We start from the raw sequence: 23,246 nt of genomic DNA, 5'->3' as shown, positions 1-23,246 counted from the left end.
CGCGCAATTGATAGCTAAAGCGACGCTATGCTATGAAGCTATGCATCATGTGCCTGTAATGATAATAACAGAGAATAAAGTCACATTGTCATCTTTATTTTGTATTTGAAAAACATAATAATAGTAATTGAAACCAAAAAAAGATTATTTTTTTATAATACACTGTGCTTTAGCAAATTAAATGTCATTCAGTTCAGATTTACACTTACTATACTAAAACGGAAACCTGATAAAACACAGAGGAGACATTTACAGTCATTATGGCTGTTCAAAATGAGAAGCCAAGGTCATTGCCATGGGACAAATCTGTCAAAGCTGGGACTTTCTTGATACTGATGACAGTTTTATTGATCAAGGAAGATAGAGTGTTTGTGTAGTTTGTTGTACTTTGCACGGGTCTTTGCCTTGGAGGAATGTGCTACAACTTTCAGTATTATGAAAAGAAGTGATACGCTTCAGGTGTAATAAAAGTATGACACACCTCCGTTATCTCTCAATATATCAGTGCATCATGTTGGAGAAATCCCTACAACTCATAAACACAGCTGTACACACTTCTCAGGTGCTGAGCTGGTCACATTTGGTGACAGTCTGGTAAAATAATCCAACCATGGGCCTGAAACACAAGGAATTTGAAAAGGCCGGCAAAAAAACTGGACGTCAGATCTGGAGGATCGAGAAGATGGAATTGGTTGAAGTCCCAGAGCCTGTCCATGGCAGCTTCTTTGTGGGTGATGCCTATATAATACTAAATACGGTGGACATGACGCTGTATAAACTTTACAATCTGCATTTCTGGTTGGGTAAGTTTCAGAAAAAATTGGCATAGATGACATTGCTAAGTTCAGTCAAGGCAACTGTTACGTGCAAACTGGTGTTATTTTTGGGCCACATGTGGCCCTGTTTCTCCTATGCTGTGGATCCATAATTTGGGACACTTATCCCAACACCTCTCTCCATGTGGGAGAGAACTTTGGACCGGGCTCACTCTTGGACTGGGCAGTGCGTATTAATCTGTCACCTGCTAGTTTACCAGTTGGTTTCAGATGCATTGTGTCTCAGTGATTAGTATGGTCCTTGTGCATCATTGGGTTCCTGGATTCAATTCCCACCAGGGGCTCTTTCTGTATGGAATTTGTGTATTGTTCTTAGAAGTTTAACTGAAAAACACTATAACATTTATAATTTTAAGTTGTTTTGTAGTTGATACAGTTGATATAGTTTGATTTGTTGATTTGTTGATTTGATTTGGCAATATGAAATTAAATTGTTGTGGGCTTTGGTAGATCAACCAACCAAGGAGCAGCCTCCTTAGTCCAGGATAAACCAACCGAGGAGCAACCTCCTTGATCTAGGACCAACCAACCAAGGAGTAAACTCCTTAGTCCAGGACTAACCAACCAAGGAGTAAACTCCCTAGTGCAGGACAAACCAACCAAGGAGCAACCTCCTTGGTCCCGGACTTGCCAAAAAAGGAGCAACCTCCTTACGTCAGGACCAACCAGCCAGGGGGCAACCTCCTTAGTCCAGGACAAACCAACCATGGAGCAACCTCCTTAGTCCAGCACCAACCAAGGAGCAACCTCCTTAACTCAGGACAAACCAACCATGGAGCAACCTCCTTAGTCCAGGACCAGGACCAACCAGCCAAAGAGCAACTTCCTTAGTCCAGACCCAACAGAGTATTTTGCCCCTTTTTTCTGTCATCTTCTGTAATTCTATGCCATTGTTATTTATTTCAGGAATTTCAAACTCAAAATAAAACGGCAGAATAAATCTTTAAAGTGCCTTGCACACAGGGCTTTCTACCAGCTGTACATCCCTCCTGGTGTTTTGGTGCACCCAAGAGGCACACATGCAGCATCCAGCCATGCTGCCTACAGTCTGTCAAAGCCTATGGCAGGCTAAGGCTGAATGGGGCTGAACTTGGGTACCCATGTCTAGGGCCTTATGCATTCAGGGACAAATGCCCGGTATGCAGGCCTTCTGCCTTCTGAGCATTTATCCCTGAACACATAGCGTTCCAAATTGCCAGGAGGGAACCACAGCATATAGCCATCCCCCTGTGCAAGGGGACTTGTTCTGCCCCACTTTTCTGTATTTTTTATGTCTTGTATTGAACTTTATAAGATTATATTTCTGTTGCTTGCTGATACGTAGTGGCAGTTCTGGGCTACTACAACTTGTTTTACAAATGTGATTTTGGCATCTTCCTCTGTCCTTCCCTCCTGTTTAGTGCTAGTTAGTTAGTCCCGGCTAGACCCTCCCCATGTCTTCCATGTTCCATCAGTCAATGTTAGTTATTCACAGAGACAGGGCTTAGGAACATCATTGTCTTATTACACTTCAAAAGACTGGAAAACATCCTCTGTACTGCAATTAGTGGAAGTAAAATCATGCTAGATTCTACTTCTGTGTCTTATTGAAGAGATGAGCTGCCTGTGGATGGTGCCAAGTCAGCAGGTGACGATACAGCCAAGGCAGCCTTGTTTTAAGCGGGTAAATCAATGCATTAAGTGGTATTTTAAACAAAACAGGTCTGAAAGATTTATTATAATGCTTCTTTTGAGTTGGACATTCCTAAACTAAATAGTGATGGTATAATATCGTAGAAGAGTGACGGCAGAAAAAGACCAAATGGGCCGTTGAGCCTGGTCTTTTTAGTTTTCCTTCTTTTTTTCTGTTTTTATTTTTGAAGCTGATGGATGGGTAAAAAAAGTATTTGCCATGTAAAAATAAATTACATGTATTGTTGGGTGTCTCATTACTGGCTGCTGCATTTAGTAAAACTCTTTTTCTCATTTAGCCAGGCCACCACTGTAACCGCTGTTCTTCTGACACAGATGTTATAAGCTCAGCTACTCCATTCACAAAACTTCTTGCGCTCTTTTCATAGAATGCATGGCATTCTGTGATTGTAGGAGTTGCTGATCAACATCACACTCTCCCCTCCTCCAATCATAGATAGCCTCACATTTTATGGATAGAACACAAGATGGTCTGTGAATGGAGGAGTACCGTGAATGACCCACTATGATCAATGTGGTATAGTAGAGCTGGGACTCCGCAGTTCATTGGTTACAGCGTGCCCAAGCTGAATGAAAGTAGTTTTACTAAATGCAGCCATTAGTGGGGCATTAATAATTACAGTTCATTTATTTTTACCCCTGTCCATTAAGTGTATACACTTAATGCACATGCTGTGGTCCCTGTTTGCAATGTGCACAATATATCTACACAATGATGCTCTTCCAGAAAGTTTGGAGTTTGAGTGATCCCCTAAATGACTAAAGATGCAGGCATTCAGGATGTCGTAGATCTCTTCTCCAGGCTTCATGCAATTATCTCAAAAACTGAAAATTGTATCAATACTTACCGTCATTTTTCTTTTGATTAGAGTAGGGCTGTGGAAATTAAAGATTAATTCCTTGATTAATCGTTAATTTTTTTGGATCGATCAAAATTCTTTTGATCGGTACTCACCTCTCCGCCGGCCTCAGTGAGTTCCGTTGGAGATCCGGTAACATCACGGACATCGACGTCACTGGACTCCTCTGGACACTGGTGACGTCGAAGTTCTGATTGAACGTAATGCGTACGGGGTAGGAGCTACGCATGACGTCACCCGCTGCTGCCCTACGGAACTAAGACGATTTTCAGCTTTTCATGCTGTGTTTTTATCATCCTTATGTGAGTAGTTTGTGTTTGAACACAAAAATTAAATCTTATACTTAAGCGGTGAGCACTTAGATCTTTTCTTTCTACCCATGACCTGGCGTTCTTGCTGAGATCTAAGGAGATGTGAGAGAAGTTTATGGTCCGTGTTAAACCTTTTGATACCCGCTTGCATGACCACCTGTTTGCACAGGGGTCCATGCCATAAGGTGAGAGTGATTAGTTAGACCGGAGGTGGAGGGATTGTCACGCTACTGTGGAGAAAAAATGACTTACATCAGTGCTACAGTTTGAATTTAAAATGTATTTGTGTGAACTGTGAAGTTAAGTCATGGATTGTAGAAACTAACTAGTGTCGGGTGATTGTATATAGTGTATACCACATTTACCACTGACTAATGCAGAGTTCCAATGCAAGGAGAACAGCTAAAAGTAGTTGGATCCGTATGTGCGTTATAATTAATCGAAATTAGTCGATTAATCGAAAAAAAAAAAGATTAATCGAACACACATTTTTTTTATCAGTAACAGCCCTAGCTTAGAGCAACAAGAATCTGTCATTGGTAAAAAAAATGTAATCACATTGGTTGATTGATCAATCTATTATATTAAATGACCCAAATATTGATATTATGTAATTTAGGAAGTGAATGCTCCCAGGATGAGAGCACAGCAGCAGCCATTTTTACGGTACAGATGGATGACCATCTTGGTGGATATGCAGTCCAGTATCGGGAACTTCAAGGTTATGAAAGCAACACTTTTCTTGGCTACTTTAAAAATGGAATAAAATATCAGGTATGACATAAATTAATAGACAATCCAGTCCATTATCTATCTATATATATATATATATATATATATATATATATATATATATATATATATATATATATATATATATATATATATATATATATATTTATATATAATATTTATTTATTATTTACAAAAAAATAAAATAAAATAAAAATAATATATATATATATATATATATATATATATATATATATATATATAATATCATTTTAAAAAAGTATATACTACATGCAAATGTATCATATTTTTATATCCATCCAGCAGGTGGAGATTTTGGTTCCTTTTCACATGTTCATATTTTCCAGTCTATTCTTAAAGAGGCCCTGTTACAATTCCATTTCAGGGCAAAGTAAGAAGATGCTCATTAAAGTCCACCCAGCCCAATTATATTCACCTTTACAGCACTTTTATGCTGCTCCTTATTCCATTGCACCATCCATCATATGTACAGATGGCAGTTTTGGATTTCAGGCCATCTGGCAGTTTTCAGACCTAGCGATTGGCAGCAAAACCCAAGTGCTGTATGAGGAATGGAAGTCACATGCTCGCCAGCACTGGGTATTTTGCAGCAACTGCAATAGAAAGATGTGCAGGTGGTATAAAAGAGCTATGTAGCGTTGTGAAGGTGCGTAAAACCAAGTTGTTGATTAGTTTTAGGAGAACCTATCATTTTGCTCTGAGTGGGCTTCTGTTGACATGGTCAGGAAGGGCCTGCTTTGAGAAGAGATCTGTCCCTGGGCTTCCTTATCCATAATGCACCGCTTTATTATAGATGGAAAGAAACAGAGTCCTCCAACAACACAGAATATTTTAGGTGATGAAGTATTTTAAATGCAAAATGTTGAGCTGTCTCCAAAATAGAATAATGTCATTGTTCCTCCATCAGTTCTTCTGTTTTTTTTTTTTCGACAACTACAATATACCTGATGCGTCTATGCCTCTCTATTGTTCAGCTCTTTTTATTGCTCTACTATGATCTTCCAATTAGGACATCTGTTTCAGAGACAACTGTCTAAAAGATTTCTCTCACTTCAGAGATCTTCGGAAATCTCTTCCATGGGATACAGATGGCAAAATAATTTATAGATGCTTTAACCATGAAAATAGTTTTGGCATTATTCATACTATACTACTGTACTACTGAAACCCCTTTTTTTTTTTGGATAGTTTAGAAGAGCTTTACCCAAATTCAAACATCCTTGAAGGGTTTCACCACTGTTGGCTTGCTCACAAGGAGTGGTGAAACACGTCAAGAAAGTTTGAAACGCGTCAAGAAAGTTTGGATTTGGGAGAAGATAGCTCTATATGCAGTCACTTAGCTAATTACTCAATAAATGTAGAAAGAAGAGTGAATATGGAACTGTTGGCTTATCTTTGCAATTCTTTAATTAGTGGAGTTTGGCTTATAAAACCCAATGGGCAGGAAGATTCTTCATGACTGTGAAAATAATTGAGTAAAATACCCTAATGTTATTTTTTTTCTCAGGCAGGTGGGGTGGCCTCTGGATTCACCCATGTGGTCACCAATGATCTTTCCGCTAAGAGACTTCTACATGTTAAAGGTCGCAGGGTGGTCCGAGCTACAGAGGTGCCATTCAGTTGGTCCAGCTTTAATACGGGGGACTGCTTTATCATCGATGTTGGAGCTGTGAGTAGACAGAAATATCAAAATAATTAAAATGGAGATAGGTGACACATTTCAATATCATTCCAAAGTTTTCAATTTCTGTTTTAAAGTGTAGCTCCACCTTTTGGGCACCAAAAAGCGATTCCATAAGAGTATAAATACTTCATCAGATAAAACGTTTCTATTCTAGAGTGTATTTTTGTTGCCCTTAGTACAATTTCCTTCTGCTTGAATAGTAGCTTTAAAAAGAAATTGTGTATGACTCGACTAGAAACTGTCTGCTAATGTAACCCCTGGATTTCCCTGCTTACGCCAGAGTAATGAGTTGTGAATGACACATGAATGGTTTGCTCTATTTGATGCAAACCTCTGCGCCAACATTCTTTTTGCAGTACTTCCCTTTTGTGCTCTGTACAGTTTAAAACAGACTTTCTTAAGCAGGGTCCTGTGGAACCCTAGGTTTCCTCTATCGGTTGCTAGGGATTCAGTGAGCACTGAGCAATTTCTTGCTCTCCAAAATGTAACAATTCACACAATGATATTTTTTAGCTCATTGACATTGCTCCCAATGACCACCGAGGCAAGGGTGGCATTCTTCCCAATGACCACCATGTAAGGGGGACATTCTTCCAAATGACCACTATGTAAGGGGGCATTCTTCCAAATGACTACCAATGTACAGGGGGACATTTTTCCAAATGATCACCATGTAAGGGGGGGATTCTTCCCAATGACCACCATGTAAGGGGGGAGATTGTTTCCAATAACCAACCTTGTAAGGGGGAACTTTCTTCCCAATGACCACCATGTAAGGGTGCATTCTTCCCAATGACCACCATGTTAGGTGGCATTCTTCCCAATGACTGTCAATGTAAGGGGGATATTTTTACCAATGACCCCCAATGTAAGAGGGGCATTCTTCCAAATGACTGCCAATGTATGAGGGGCTTTCTTCTAAATGACCACCAATGTGCGGGGGCATTCTTCCAATGACATCAATGTGCAGGGGACATTCTTCTAAATGACCACCAATGTAAGCAAGGAATACTTCCCAATGACCGCCAATGCAAGGGGGACATTCTTCCAATTGACCGCCAAAATATACAGGGGAAATTCTTCTGAATGATCACCAATGTAATAGGGGCATTCTTCCCAATGACCGCCAAATGTACGGGGGACATTCTTCCCAATGACTGTCAATGTAAGGGTGGCATTCTTCCCAATGACTGCCAATATAAGGGTGACATTCTTCCAAATGACTGTCAATGTACGGGGGACATTCATCCAAATGACCTCCAATATAAGGTGGGCATTCTTTCCAATGACTGCCAATGTAAGAGGGGCATTCTTGCCAATGACTGCCAATCTAAGGGGGGCATTCTCCTAAATGACCGCAATGTATGTGGGACATTTTTCCAAATGACCACCAATGTAAGGGGGCATTCTTCAGAATGACTGCCAATGCAAGGGGGGCATTCTTCCAAATGATCGAAAATGTACAGGGGGCATTCTTCAAAATTACTGCCCCAATGTAAGGGGGCATTTTTCTCAATGACTGCCAATGCAAGGGTGGTATTCTTTCCAATGACCACCATATAAGGTGGACATTCTTTCCAATGACCACCAATGTAAAAGGGACAATCTTTCCAGTGACCACCAGTGTAAGGGGCATTCTTTCTATTGACCGCCACACTAATGTACCTTGAGCTGTAGAAATTTTAAATATTGTCAGATGTTCTCTGAGACTTAAAAGAGAATTCAGGTGTTCTCTGTATTAAAAGGTGGTCTAAAAGCTTCCTTCAGCCCAAGATGGAATGGGTTAAACGTTTGTGAAATTACCCTGTCACCATGGTACCAGGACGCTAGGACAGGTTTCATTCATCTGTGTTTGGATTATGTCCCAGATTTCCCTGATACCAAGAAATTGGATTATGTATTTAGAGCAAGATGATTTATTGGGTTTTGTTAGCTGGAAGACCTTATGGTCCATACTTAGAATTTTATTGACCCTTCGTGTTTTTTTTTTAGCTGTCACTAACCTGATGCCTCTATATTTTACTTTTATATTGGTCTACTATACGCTTCAATCCCGAAATTACATTGTACACATATTTCTTTGTTAAAACTAGGGATGAGCCGAACACCCCCTGGTTCGGTTTGCATCAGAACTTTCGAACGGACCGCAAATTCGTACGAACTTTAGAACCCCATTGACGTCTATGGGACTCGAAAGTTTGAAATAAAAAGTGCTAATTTTAATGGCTAATATGCAAGATACTGTCCTAAAAATGGTTTGGGGACCTGGCTCCTGCCCCAGGGGACATGGGTCAATGCCTAAATGTTTTAAAAATGGCCGTTTTGGCGGGACCACTGATTTTAATGACGATTAAAGTGAGAAAAAAAGTGAAATATTTCTTTAAATATTGTGCCTGGGGGGTGTCTATAGTATGCCTATGAAGTGCCACATGTTTCCCGTGTTTAGAACAGTCCCTGCAAAAAATTACATTTAACGGAAAAAAAGTCATTTAAAACTGCTTGCATTTTTAATGTAATATCTGGTTCCGGCAATATGGATGAAAATCATTGAGAAAAATGGCATGGGTAGCCACCCCTGCCCATTACCAGCCCCTTTGGGTCTTGTACGGATATTAAGGGGAATACCGTACCCATATTAAAAAAAGGAAAGACGTGGGGCCCCCAGGCCCTATATACTCAGAACAGCAGTATACAGGCGGTGCAAACAAGACAGGGACTGTGTAGGTTTGTTGTGTTAAGTAGAATCTGTTTGTAATTTTGAACTGGTACATTTTTAAAGTGTAGCTCCAGTCAAAAAATCTATTTTTAAGCTTTTTGGAAAACATAGGGAAGGATTATTACCCCTGTATAATTTGTTTTGCCGTCCGTCTTTTTTCATCTCACTTCCTGTTGTCTCCTTCCGTTTGCAAGTAGGAGACGTTTGTAAGTTGGATGTTTGAAAGTAGGGGCCTGCTCTATATGCTCTGCAGAAATGGCGGAACAAGGTGTTGGTGTTGCCACAACATTGTAAGCCCTGAAAGTGACTCTTGGTGGGCGCTGGAGCGCCCTGCTGTGAACGATTATATCAAGAATTGTAATTACATGCCATTGTTGAACAGTAGTAGAAAAATTGGGCCTTTGGTGGTTGTGGTGCTGGTGCCACAACACTATGAGTCCTCACAGTTACTCTCAGTGGGCACAAGAACGGGCCCTACTGTGAAATATTATATCAAGAATTGTAATTACATGCCCCTGTTAAACAGGGGCTGAAAAATTGGGCCTTAGGCACTGGTGCTGGTGCCACGACACTGCAACCTCTCCCATATACTCTAGTTGTAGTGCAGGAATGAGCCCGGCTGCAAAGCATTGCATCAAAAATCGTAGATATAATGGTGTATAGTGCGGTCAGGGCACGCAGATAACACGCACAATCTCCTACAACTGACTGAAAGCTCTATTACAGAAGAGCAATATAGCTAGCTATATAGGTGGATATAATGGTGTATAGTGCGGTCAGGGCACGCAGACAACACGCACAATCTCCTACAACTGACTGAAAGCTCTATTACAGAAGAGCAATATAGCTAGCTATATAGGTGGATATAATGGTGTATACTGCGGTCAGGGCACGCAGACAACACCCACAAACTCCTGCAGATTGCTAAAAGCTCAATTACAGAAGAGCAAGAACGCTAAATCGGCCGATAACGAATGGTGTATACTGCATTGAAGGTACAAGAGAACACCCACTAACTCCTACAGACGCCAACACACTACACAAGGCCGCCGCGCTGGCGGCCTTATATAGTGTGGGGCGTGTACTACACAGCTTGAGCTATGATTGGCCACAGGCAGGATCATGGCTCTCCTCGCTGCTGGCGCTGTGATTGGCCAAGCATGTGGGGTCACAGTGCATGCTTGGCCAATCATGAGCCAGCAATGCACTGCGACGGCGCAGTGCATTGTGGGCCGTGAGCGCCACACGAATTTGGCGTGAATGGCCCATAACGTTCGGTATTCGCCGAACGTGCGAACAGCCGATGTTCGAGTCGAACGTATGTTCGACTCGAACACGAAGTTCATCCCTAGTTAAAACCTGTAAAAATTTATAAGAATACAATTTCAAAAGAACAGGATGGTTTTACAAACTTTCACACTTCCCATTATCCTCTTTGCTAACCAGTATCTGCCTTGACATATTCCATGGAAATTTGATCAAGGTGACTGAGTAACTTGCGGGTCGTTGCAGTGTGGTGCGGCAGCAGAGAGCACACTAAGTCTGGTTACAATTAGCAAACTTGTATTGAAGGATCAGCTCAAAGATACAACACTCAGCTCTGTGCCAAAGAGTGGAGCAGTTTATGATGCACCGACTGCATCTGTACCAGAGGGCGGAATGCGGCTTGGCGAGTCTGAGCCCAAGCTAGTAGTCATATTCAGCTGGACTTTTTTACATAGTAGCTGTGACGGATCCTATCTCCCACACTCCGCTTGAGTGTCCGTCGGTATACCGCTTCCTAAGTCTAATGGATCTAGCTATAGGAACCCCCAAGAGCTAGACAACACCAGTCTACATCAGGAATAATCTTTTATTTGAGATCTCACACAAATATATACAGCAGGATGGCTAAAACCTAACCTAATTAGCATGAGCTAATTATCTAATCATTGACCCAGACTTTTCAGGGTAAGACTTTATGTCTCCTAGCTCACTGGCTGACTATTCAATATACATTACCATAAACATCAACACAGGGTTAATTAGCACAACAACAATGTGTGGAATACTCTTACAAGCCAGACTAGACTCATTTTCACAACAGACAGGTGGCTGGAGTTGATGATATTAGCATCTAACACTATGTGTCCCAACAGTATGATTCAGTCACTATTGCTAATATGGCAAATACATATCCAGAGTCTGTGTGTCTTGGGGGGGACATGGACCTGAATCCAAGTAACACCACCTCAGAGGTCCCCAGGCATACAGCTCGCAAAGAGCACCGTTCCCCCAAATGCCAGGGTCCATAACCGCATTCAGTCCCCTCCAAAAGCCTTTGTCCCGGATAGGTCTGTCACAGTAGCTGAGGTTGAAAAAAGACACAAGCACACAGGCATTTTTTAGGAGTCAAATCTTTTGCTGCGTTGAGTTTTAGTTGTTCCATGAAACAAACAGTTCCAGGGATGTTGGGGAATCCTCTCTCCAGTTATTATCTCTTATTATCTCTTAGAACATTATGTGTTCTAATATACTCCGCCAGTAATCCTTTATCTCTGGGCATTCCCACCATATGTGCAATATTGTTCCTTGTTGATTACATTCTCTCCAACATTGTGGGGATGTGTATGGCTGGATTTTATGTATTTTTTCTGGTGTCAAATGCCACTGTACCATGCACTTATAATTTACCTCTATCGAGGTTATATCAGATGCATAGTTATATACTGCACTTATCATTTGCTTTTCGTCTAATTTTTGACCCATATCTTGTTCCCATTTTTCAACGAATGGTAGTGCCCCTTGCCCCTATATTTCTGTTAATATTTCATATATTTGAGATATACCATTTTTTACTGGCTTTTTTGAATTACAAAGCTTTCCCATTGGCAATAATTCTTGTTCCTCCCTAATAAAAATCCTAAAAAATTTCTGAAGCCAAGAAGTGGTTACAGAGAGTAGATTATATGAACAATATGGTATATCTGTGCAGCACAGAGCAGGGACGGAATGAAAACTATAGGACAATCTGGGGAAAATGGAGAATGTTTAAAATGACAGAAAAATACTTCCAGGCAATGAACAGAAATAGGCTAAGGTAGAAGGAAATGAAGACAACAGATCAAAAGGGGTAGAAGGGAGGGATAGTGGGGTTTTAAATGACATATGACTTATAAATTATTAATATTAAAATTTGATATTATGATTTTTGTATGTACATTTATAAAATTGATAATAAAAGATTAAATTACAAAAAACAAAAAAAAGACACAAGTCCATCAAGTCCAACCTATGAGTGTGATTATATGTCAGTATTACATTGTATATCCTTGTATGTTGTGGTTGCTCAGGTGCTTATCTAATAGTTTAAGGTTAATAACCACTCTAACCAATTTGCTTCCCCAGATCTAATAAGTGTCAGGAACATACCCCAGCATTTATAGCCACACAGTGTGCTGGTTACACCCACTTACGTTTACAGCCACCTTCAGAAATGTGTGCATTTGGAATATTGTGCTTTGAGACAGTCACCTTAATCCAATCACCATGGAATGTTTCAAGGCTGATGTTGACTGCCCAAGATGGAATGGGTTAAACGTTTGTGAAATTACCCTGTCACCATGGTACCAGGACCTTAGGACAGGTTTTATTCATCTTTGTTTTGGATTATGTCCCAGATTTCCCGATACCAAGAAATTGGATTATGTATTTAGAGCAAGATGGTTTATTGGGTTTTGTTAGCTGGAAGACCTTATGGTCCATACTTAGAATTTTATTGACCCTTCGTGTTTTTTTTTTAGCTGACACTTACCTGGTGCCTCTATATTTTACTTTTATATTGGTCTACTATACTCTTCAATCTCGAAATTACATTGTATACGTATTTCTTTGTTAAAACCTGTAAAAATTGATAAGAATACAATTTCAAAAGAACAGGATGGTTTTACAAACTTTCACACTTCCCATTATGCTCTTCGCTAACCAGTATCTGCCTTGACATATTCCATGGAAATTGGATCAAGGTGACTGAGTAACTTGCGGGTCGTTGCAGTGTGGTGCGGCAGCAGAGAGCCAACTAAGTCTGGTTACAATTAGCAAACCTGTATTGAACGATCAGCTCAAAGATACAACAGCCTGATGGGAAGGCTCTGGCTGGAAACACTCAGCTCTGTGCCAAAGAGTGGAGCAGGTTATGATGCACCGACTGCATCTGTACCTGAGGGCGGAATGTGGCTTGGCGATTCTGAGCCCAACGGGGCAGGATTCCTAGGAAGTAAAGCATTCCCCTATCCTGATCCTCCTCGTCCTTTCCCTGACAGACAGGTAACCTGTGCCTGTCCACTCACAGAAAGGCGTGCCAAGCCCAGGAGCCAAGGTCTTAAATAGACTCTGCCTGACCCAAGATAGCGACCAGAGTCACATGGGAGCAGCATCCAACTGGATTACTTCCCCAGTGACCCAGGAAGCCCTAGAGGAATATGTTCCTCTTGACTTTCTCTCCCTCTGCAATGCCACTGCGGTTGAGTGCCACCTGCAGTGGAAAAAAGTGACTGTATCTGCCTACAAACTCATATGGCTATAAATGGCCGGGGATTGTTCTGGACATCCAAATCTAATCGAAGAAGCCACTTGGATAAGTCATGAAACATCTTCAACATTACATAACAGGTCCAGCTGAATGTGGCCAACGAATACTAACTATAGCATGACCAGGATAAATAGGAAAACTTCACATATTTCCCTAAACAAAACATATGTAGCGATATGGACTGTTATCAGAAAGCTTCCTACCTTCCAGTGTTCTAAACATTATTTGTCCCCATGATTATTCGTACAAACACTGACCTCAAATCTGTGTGCCGGTGGAGAGCGTTATGGGGCGTTTCCTTTTTGAATATGCTGCTGTGCATCCATGTACTCTAATGCCCTGTACATATGGTCGAAAATTCAGATGGAAAAGGTCAGATCAGATTATATTGTCAGAAAATCCGATAGTGTGTGGGCTCTACCAGACTTTTTCCATCAGAAAATTTGAGAGCAGGATCTAAAATTTTCCGACAAAAAAAATCCGATCTGACTTTTTCCGATAGTTTGTAGAGAATTCCGACTGACGAGTGCCACGCATGGTCATATTAAATTACGAGACCAAAGCTATTTGGCTACTAGCCTCTACGTAGTCCCGTCATACGCTACAAACGTCACCTCGTTCCGAACAATTGGATTTTCCGACAACTTTGTCCGACCATGTGTATACAACACCAGTTTCGGACAAAATCCGTCGGAAAAAAATTTGACAGATTTTGTGGTCGGAATGTCCGACCGTGTGTACAAGGCATAAGACTACAAATCACAGGGATCCTTGCAATGGCCTGAAGGTTGCTGGGAGGGATGATAAAAGGAGCTTAGAAGTCCATGCACGGTTTCTTCCTCCTGGGCCTGACACAAGACGGACCTCTCTGTGTGACAGAGAGAGAGAGAGGTGAGGCCTGAGGGGCCTAATCCTGCAACTTGCTGTTGGACATCCTGTCACTAGCATAATATACAGAGTCTACCCATCGGTGGGGATGTGTGGAGCAAGTCACTACAGAAGGCCAAGACGGAGCATCCGTTGCCGGAGCATTGCCATTCGTGTTCCTGTCTAGAAGACGGCATATTGATTTGGGTTGTTGGTGAGAGAACAAGCTGCTCAATCTTTATCTATTCACTACCACCATTACAGAACACAGTGCACACACATCTCTACCAAAGAACACTTTACTGCAATGCTGGAACACTGTACTCAGATGCTTTAAGCCTTCAGCACTTGGAATCCATTGCCTTCATCTGCAACCAAATGGATTACAACTGGAGCTCCAACTAGCTAGCGAAGAACAACAGGCCTGCCACGTTGGAACTTTACCGCCAGTACTCATAGGAACACCAGCATGAGATTAGCTCTATCATTAAAATAGAATAAGCTGTCTAGATTACGGTGTGGCCACTTGTGCAGTTAACTGGAACATCCACTAGAAGGTGACTTTGGATCTGAATATAGTGCATCCTTGTGTACATAGCATTATTCATTGTTTAAGCATTGTTGTGTCCTTGGGAGGAGTCTGTTTGCTGAGTTGATGCTGTTATCGCGGCTCAGCGGATTTACTCCTCTCTTTGTAAAATAACCCTTTTCCTATTTGGTTCAAGTAAAACATGCCCTTGGGGCACTATTCCTGCCACTGGCACCAGCATTGGGGCACTATGTCTTCCACTGATACCAATGATGGGATACTATTCCTCCTACTAATACCAATAATGGGGCACTACTCCTCCTACTGACCACCAACCCTGAGGCCATATTTGTTCTCACTGATGTTGGGCTTGGGACATTTTTTACCCCCGCTGGCCACAATCCGGCCCTCCTAAAGCCTGAAGGACAGTAGACTGACCCTTTGTTTGAAAAGTTTGGAGACTCCTGCTCTATATTATTAACAGGATGTCTGAATCCAGAGTTTCAGGTGGGTTGGAAGGTTCACCTGGTCATGGCCGTGCAGATGAGCAGGTAATTCTCAGCCGTCCCCAAGGGAGCCATGCTACACATACAAATTGTGAAAACATTTTCTTTGTGTTGGCTCATTCTGCTGGCCAACTGTGGACATGTTTGACTAAATTTACCTAGAGAGAGAAATGTAAGGCTAAGATGGTGTGAGGATGCCAAGAGGAATTAGAAGGCTCTTTTACAATTCAAGGAATATGAAAGTATCTCTCCATTATCTGGTTTGGTGGTAAGACGTAAAATGTTCCTGTTCTTGATGTGAGGTGACCAGGAGTGGTATTGACTCAGCTTACACATTCTACTCTGTCCTGTCACAAGGTCGGTCTGTCACTAATATATCATTTCACTAAGCATGAGAGTAATAAACTTACCTCTACTGTTGATGATTAATGTGCACATGGAGGAATTTTCATGCTTTACTTTCCTTTATTGAGGACAAAGTTATTTGCATAGGATCACTCTAGATTCTTACTACGTGCATCAGAGATATGTTGATTGATTTGCATAATTGCAAGCTTTTACCCAAGAAAACTTTTACAATTTCCTTATTCCTGCATATCTTCATTTGAAGGCCATGGAAGGGTTATGCCTGCTAATATATATTTAGTATCTTTAAGTTAACCTTAAACAAGTATGTGAAGCAAATGTCTTCTTTGTTCTTAGTCCCAGTTCATTAGACTAGTGCGGTTCATTTCGTTCCAAATTAATATTCAGACAAATTTTTCATTATTCGGATATATCCGAATACCCGAATTAGAATATAAACAAATTTTACTGAATGCCCTGAATAACGTAACAAAATTCTTCCGAATTTTACATTGAACTCCAGTCTAATTCTAACTGCACATAATGCTAAAATCAAAAACTGTGTGTGTTAGAGTACCATTTCTAAAAAATGCTGTTTTTGTTAAGCCAAAGGTGATTTAAAGAGCCATTGTAATCATATGATGAAGATTTTCCTTTTGTTTTTTCACTTTGCTGCATTCGAATCATTTTCCTTTTTGAACATTTATTGATTTGAACATTTCAAAATCGAAAAAGTCAGTAAATCTGAAGAAAATTAGAAAATTTGCGAATACGAATTGAACGAATCAACCGAATTGAACTAAACGAAATATTTAGATTAATGAATCAAAAGAAACTAAATGAAGCACATTTTTACGTCACACACATGTCTAGCATTCATATTGCTCTCTACATTTTGTATTGTATACAGCAGAAGACTGAATGCAAATGTAGCACCCTCCTAGATAGGTGCTAGGTTTGATAAATTTAGTTACTGGTTAGCTGTAATCAACTGAGCCACATTTGATTATTTTGGACTGTTCTGTGTTTCAGGGTTAACTGCTTCCCGATTTCTGTATGTAAAGGAAGATAGTGGACTGTGAGAGCCAAATCAGCAGTTGAATATTTATGCAGCCCTGGCCAATCCATGGGGAGAGATGCCCAGATGGTGGCTGGGAGGGAGCATAAAAAAACTGGTTCTTGTTCTAAAGGAGGAGATCCCAGCCTGAAAGGGCTGCTGCCTTTCTGGGCAGGCCTGCCATGTGTCTGCTGCTCATTGAGGTCCCTGCTAGCTTAGTTGGGGGGGCTTATTCTACTGATTTTCACTGGAGCTGACTGAGGGACTGTCACCTTGGGGATCTGGTACCACAGGAGAGATGTCTGGAAGATATTGGAAGGAGTCATCCAATTATCCAAAGTCATTAGTGAGTATAGACTGGAGTGAGAGATCCCTGAGACTCAACCACAGGGGCAACGCAGAGGGAGTCAGGAGGAACATTGTTCCTCTATTGTTTCCTGAGTCACTGGGCAGTGAAAGCCATATGCCCTGTCTCCCTGGATCAATTACAAAAGATTCTTGGGTTGATTTACTATATTCACTTTTGAAGAATTTTCACTTGCCTTAGTGAAACAAAGTGAAAATCCCCTTTAAAATTCCCTTGAAAGAATACCCATTTACTTGCAAGGAAAAAAAAAAAAAAGAACAATGCTTGCAAATAATTGGATAATTGACTCCTGCTCAGTATAAACTCATTCTCTAAGCCAGGATTACCCAACCAGGGTTCAGTGGAACCCTTGGGTTCCTCCAGAGGTTGCTAGGGGTTCCTTGAGCAGTTTCTGCCTCTCAGGTAAGTTCTCAAGGACACCATTAATCTTTTTAGCTCTCTGTAAGGGGGTAATTCTGTCCAATGACCACAAGTGTAAGGACCATTCTTCCCACTGACCATCACACTAATGTATCATGAGTTGTAGATTTTGAATTTTTATCAGGGGTTCCCCTCAGAGACCGGAGAATTATTTTCAGGGTTCCTCTGTGTTGAAAAGGTTGAGAAAGCCTGCTCTAAGCTAAGTGCAAAGAGAAATTACACTTAGCTTGGTTAATGAGGTGAAGTTGTGCTGACTTCAGTCAGGCTTGTGCAGTTCGTTTCGTTTTGAATCAAAATTCGGATGAAATTTTTGTAATTCTGAGACTTAGAGATAGCTCAATTTCCGAAATACAATAGCAATGAATTTTAACGAATGCAAAATAATGAAACAAAATTGTGTCCGAAATTTGAATCAAATCCGATTAGAGTTTGAGAATGAAATCAAATTCGAGATATAAACATATTGCTGACTATTGATGATTTCCTTCAGAGACTATGGGGGTTATTTACGAAAGGCAAATCCACTTTGCACTAAGTGCAAAGTGTACTTGAAATTGCACTTATTTATTTATTTCAGGTACTTATATAGCACCATCAATTTTGGCAGCGCTTTTACATATACATTGTACATTCACATCAGTCCCTACCCTCATGGAGCTTACAATCTAAGGTCCCTAACTCTCATTCATACATACTAGGGACAATTTAGACAGGATCCAATTAACCTACCAGCATGTCTTTGGAGTGTGGGAGGAAACCAGAGTACCCGGAGGAAACCCACGCAGGCACAGGGAGAACATGAAAACTCCAGGCAGGTAGTGTTGTGGTTGGGATTTAAACCAGCGACCCTTCTTACTGCTAGGCGAAAGTGCTACCCACTACACCACTGTGCCACCCTCCACTTTGAAGTGCAGTCGCTGTAGATCCGAGGGGGACATGCAAGGAAAATAAAAAACAGCATTTTAGTTTGCACATGATTGTATGATAAAATCAGCAGAGCTTCCCCTCATTTCAGATCTACCCCTTAGATTTAGAGCGAATGCACTTCCAAGTGCAATTTCAAGTGCACTTTGCACTTGCAGTTTGCACTTGTAGTGTAAAGTAGATTTGCCTTTCGTAAATAACCCCCTATGTGTATTAATTAGTGTTAGAATATAACTGTCTTTTAAAATTTAGATTTCGAAAAAAAATTAAATAGAATAAAACAGAATAGAATAAAAATAAAAGAATAGAATATAAATAATGGAATATAGTAGAAAAGAATAGAATAGAAAAAAATATATATTTTAATAGATTAGAATCGAATAAAAAGAATGTAATTGCCTTCCAAATTTTGAAAAGAATTTTAAAAATTAAAACAGAATAGATTAGAATAGCGTAAAACAGAACCGAATCGAATCGAATGGAACAAAAAAATTAAGAAATAAAATAAAAAGAATAAAATAGAAAGTAAAAGAATAGAAAAGAATAGCATAGATTAGAATAGAAAAAAATAAAATAGAATAAAATAAAATAGAAAGTATATAACCATCTTCTGAAATTCGTATTTCAAATAGAATAGAACCAGCTATTCTTCACAACTAATTTGCATAGATTTGACTTGAACTTGACTTGAATCCATTGCAAAAATTTGAATCAAATTCGATTAGAATTTCAAAATAAAACAAAATTCGAGATATATATATATTTCTGACTATTGATGATTTCCTTCAATATGTGTATTAGCGTTACAATATAGCTGTCTTTTAAAATTCAAATTAAAAAACAAAATGGAATATAATAAAACAGAATAGAATAAAAAATAAAATAATAGAATATAAAATAATGGAATAGAGTAGAAAAGAATAGAATAGAAAAAAATTGAATATATTTTAATAGAATAGAATAGAATAAAAAAAAAACTGTCTTCCAAATTTTGAAAAGAATTCTAAATAAAAAGCAGAATAGACTAGAATAGATTAAAACATAACAGAATAGAATAGAATGGAACAGAAAATAAAAAAATAAAAAGAATAAAATAGAAAATAAAAGAATAGAATAGAAAAGAATAGAATAGATTAGAATAGAAAAAATAAAATAGAAAGTATATAACCATCTTCTGAAATTCGGATTTCAAATAGAATAGAACCAGCTTTTCTTCACAATGAATTTGCATAGATTTGATTTAAATACTTTGAATCCATTGGAAAAATTTTAATCTGCCCGAAAATGAATAAACAAACAAACCTAATTTTGTTATGAATGCAACTAAACAAAATTAGTAAATTAACAAATTGATCTGAAACGAAACAATTTTTTTCATTCTGCACATGTCTAATTAATTGATCGTGTCCATGCAAAAATCCTCTTTTTTTAATTTTCCTTGCATATAATTGGGTGTTCTTTGCAACTTAAATTTTCTATTTTTTTTACCTCATTCAGATATGAAAAAAAATGTTTTATTTACCTTATTCAGATATGCAAAAAAATTGCTTTGCAAAGTAAAAATTCACTTTAAAAGTGAACATGCTCAACTCCCTTAGTAAATCAGGATCAGCGTGTTGAAAAAGTATTATCTTTAAGTAGAGAGCCTTTGTAGCCCTAACGGTCTTTTGGTTCTCGTTTTTGTTTTTTTGCAGGAAGTATACCAATGGTGCGGTGAAAAATGCAACAAGTATGAGCGCCTCAAAGCCTCACAGGTCGCCAATGGCATTCGTGACAACGAAAGGAAAGGCAGAGCTAAAGTCATTGTTGTGGAGGATGGGAGTGAGCCGAGCCCTGTGATAAAGGTAATGGCTGCTGATAGCTCTTCTGTTAGCCCTTGTACACACGGTCGGACATTCCGACAACCAAATCCTTCGGATTTTGTCCGACAGATTTTGTGCGAAACTGTTGCATGCACACGGTCGGACAAAGTTGTCGGAAAATCCGATTGTACTTAACGTGATGACGTTATTTCGTTACGACGGGACTACGTTCAGGCTAGTAGCCAATAGCTTTGGTGTAGGAATTTGATCTGAGTAAGCGTGGCACTTTGTCCGATCGGAATTCTCTACACATGATCGGACAAGGTCCGATTGGATCATGTTGTCGGAAAACTTTACCGACAAGTTGGAATACTTGGTCCGTCGGATACTCCGACGGAAACAGTCTGATGAAGACCACACACAGTCGGATTATCCGACAAAAGGGTCCGATCGAACACATTCCGTCGGAATCTCCGACCGTGTGTACAAGGGCTTAGAAGTGCTATCTAAAAAAATTTACAATAAGCGGTAAAAGTGCGTCCCAGGTGCCATTTTTTAAATTCCAGAGAGACAGTGGTTGTTTGTCCCAGTGGTTGTTTGTCCCAGTGATATTTTAAAACTGACCTAAAATTATCGGCACCCATGGGCACTATGTGGCAGAAGCACTGGCACAGCTGCGGATCAAGCCTCCTCCTGCAGTAGTAGCTCATTGCTATATAGAGATCTATTGCTGGCTGATGGCTGATGGCTGATGGCTGCAGAAAGGAATAAATCACTTTTACAAGTGATCTGTTGCTGCAGAGCTGAATGGGGGGGTCTGGATCCGATCTCCACTGACTGGATAAAAACCCCCCATGATGGAAATAAAAGGTGAAAAATAGAACAATAAATAAAACACAGTATTTATTGAAGTAAAAAAACCCTCATCAGTGTGCTCCATGAACTGCTTCTCTGTGCTCCAGTCTGAGCCCTGCTGTGCCTGGAGTTCAACTTTACAGGGCAGTGCCAGGACACCAGAATTCATGTAAGGAGAGGTCTGCCATGGCATCTTATTCATTACTTTTGGTACATTCCCTTTAAGATAAGGTTGCAGAAGTCTTCCCTGCAAATCCTCAGACATCCGTCTGCATGGAGTTTCACAATAGATAAGTGACAATAAAAAGTTTGCTTCATAGTCTGGTGACCTTCTGAGCGTAAATATGTAATGAAAAGCCAAATACAGATAAAAATAGTCACAAGTTTGTACATGCTGGAAAAGGGATTGTGACTGCAGGTCTAGTTCTGTTTTGTATACAACAATACAAACACAACCAAAAACTATAAGTAGTCAGATCACTACACAGCTTGACTATAACCAGTTTAGGGCTCATTTAGACTTGTGGTTGGAGGGCAATAAAAGCATTGTTGTGTCAGAACCACCCCACCACCTCCTTAAACTGCAAAGGTAGTGGATAGGGGTGTTCACAGGCTTTGCATATGATTCTCCTGAGCCATACCAGGCTGCGTGCCCTCAACCTGGGAGGGGTGCTTTGGGGAAGGGGGGCCCTGCGGCCCCCCACCCCAAAGCACCTTGTCCCCATGTTGATGAGGACAAGGGCCTCTTCCCGACAACCCTGGCCATTGGTTGTCGGGGTCTGCGGGTGGGGGGCTTATCGGAATCCGGGAGCCCCCTTTAATAAGGGGGCCCCCAGATCCCGGCCCCCCACCCTATGTGAATGAGTATTGGGGTACCATGTACCCCTACCCATTCACCTGTGAAAAAAAAGTGTAAAAATAAAACACAACACATGTTTTTAAAATGATTTATTGCACAGCTCCGGTGGTCTTCTAACGTCTTGGGGGGTCTTCTCGCCGGACTCCTCCGCTATCTTCTGCTCTTTTACTAGCTCTTTCACTAGCGGAGGAGCCCGGCTTTCTTCTTCGTCGCCGCCGCCACCCGGGAATCTTCTTCCGACTTCGGGGGTCTTGTCCCCCTCTTCGGTTCTTCTTGCCGGGCCTCCGCTCCTTCTTCCAGCTCTTTTACTGGTGGTGGCCCGGTCTTCTGTCACCACCTCCTGTTCTTCTGTTCTTCTTCCTAGAGATGTTGACTAGTCGCTGCCTCTGGCCGTAATGACAGGGATGTGTTGCACGGCGACTTATATAGGGACAATGGGCGGGGTCACCGGGTGATGTCCCTGCCCATTATGATGTCACAGTCCCAGAGGAGCACTCGCTCATCCCCACCACCTTTCCTGACTGGCCGGGTAGTGTGCTCGATAAGGGTCTGATATGGACCTAGGGGGGGACCCCCACGCCGTTTTTTCGGCGTAGGGCTTCCCCTTTAAGTCCATACCAGGTGACGGGACCAGCGACGTGTCAATCTCGCCCATGGAGGCGATGACATTGACCTCCTGCGCTAGTCCCGTCTACCTGAAGCCAAGTTCAAAATGAACTGACTTTTCTCTGTGTGGAAAAGTCTGTTCATTTCAAATGTACGGCGGACTAGCACACACACGGCTGGATTGTCCGCCGGACTCGCAGTCTGGCGGACAATTTTTGAGTCAAAACTACTTTCTAAAGCCGCGTACACACGTAGCGGTATGTCCGACGTACTTAGTCTGGCGGGCTTCCCGCCAGACCGTCCGTCTGACTTTCCGAACGGGCTACTTGCCCACACACGCCACTTTTTCAGCGGACTAATACGGCGTATAAGTCCGCCGTACTATCCGCCCTACTTTTAAAATGAACGGACTCGCCCACACACGCGGAGGAAAGTCCGCTCATTTCGAGCGCGTCTCCAGGTAGGCGGGGCCCGCGAAGGAGACGTCGCTGGCCCCGCTGCCTGGTATGGATTTAAAGGGGAACCCCAACGCCGAAAAAAAATCTGCGTGGGGGTCCCCCCCAAAGTCCACAACAGACCCTTGTCCGAGCACGCTACCCAGCCAGCCAGGAAAGGGGGGCGAGCGAGCGCCCCCCCCCCCTCCTGAGCCGTACCAGGCCGCGTGCC

General features: G+C 41.1%; 1 protein-coding gene across 1 annotated transcript in view; it reads left to right on the top strand.

Annotated features, from left to right (window-relative positions):
* The first annotated feature begins 516 nt into the window (after window positions 1-516).
* The window catches only part of LOC143995943 (scinderin-like), a 91,150-nt gene continuing 68,420 nt past the window's right edge, over window positions 517-23,246 (top strand). Inside the window, exons 1-4 of the mRNA XM_077490714.1 lie at window positions 517-803; window positions 4,319-4,473; window positions 5,981-6,142; window positions 20,153-20,302. Of these exons, the coding sequence (XP_077346840.1) occupies window positions 611-803; window positions 4,319-4,473; window positions 5,981-6,142; window positions 20,153-20,302 (660 nt within the window). The 5' untranslated portion in view covers window positions 517-610. The remainder of the gene's footprint in view (window positions 804-4,318; window positions 4,474-5,980; window positions 6,143-20,152; window positions 20,303-23,246) is intronic.

The sequence above is a fragment of the Lithobates pipiens genome, unplaced genomic scaffold (assembly GCF_037356315.1).
Source record: "Lithobates pipiens isolate NorthernLeopardFrog02 unplaced genomic scaffold, aLitPip1_a1.2 Scaffold_19, whole genome shotgun sequence".
In the NCBI taxonomy this organism is placed as follows: Eukaryota; Metazoa; Chordata; class Amphibia; order Anura; family Ranidae; genus Lithobates; species Lithobates pipiens.
The sequence above is the reverse complement of the archived record's forward strand: the minus strand, read 5'-3'. Positions and strand labels throughout refer to the sequence as shown.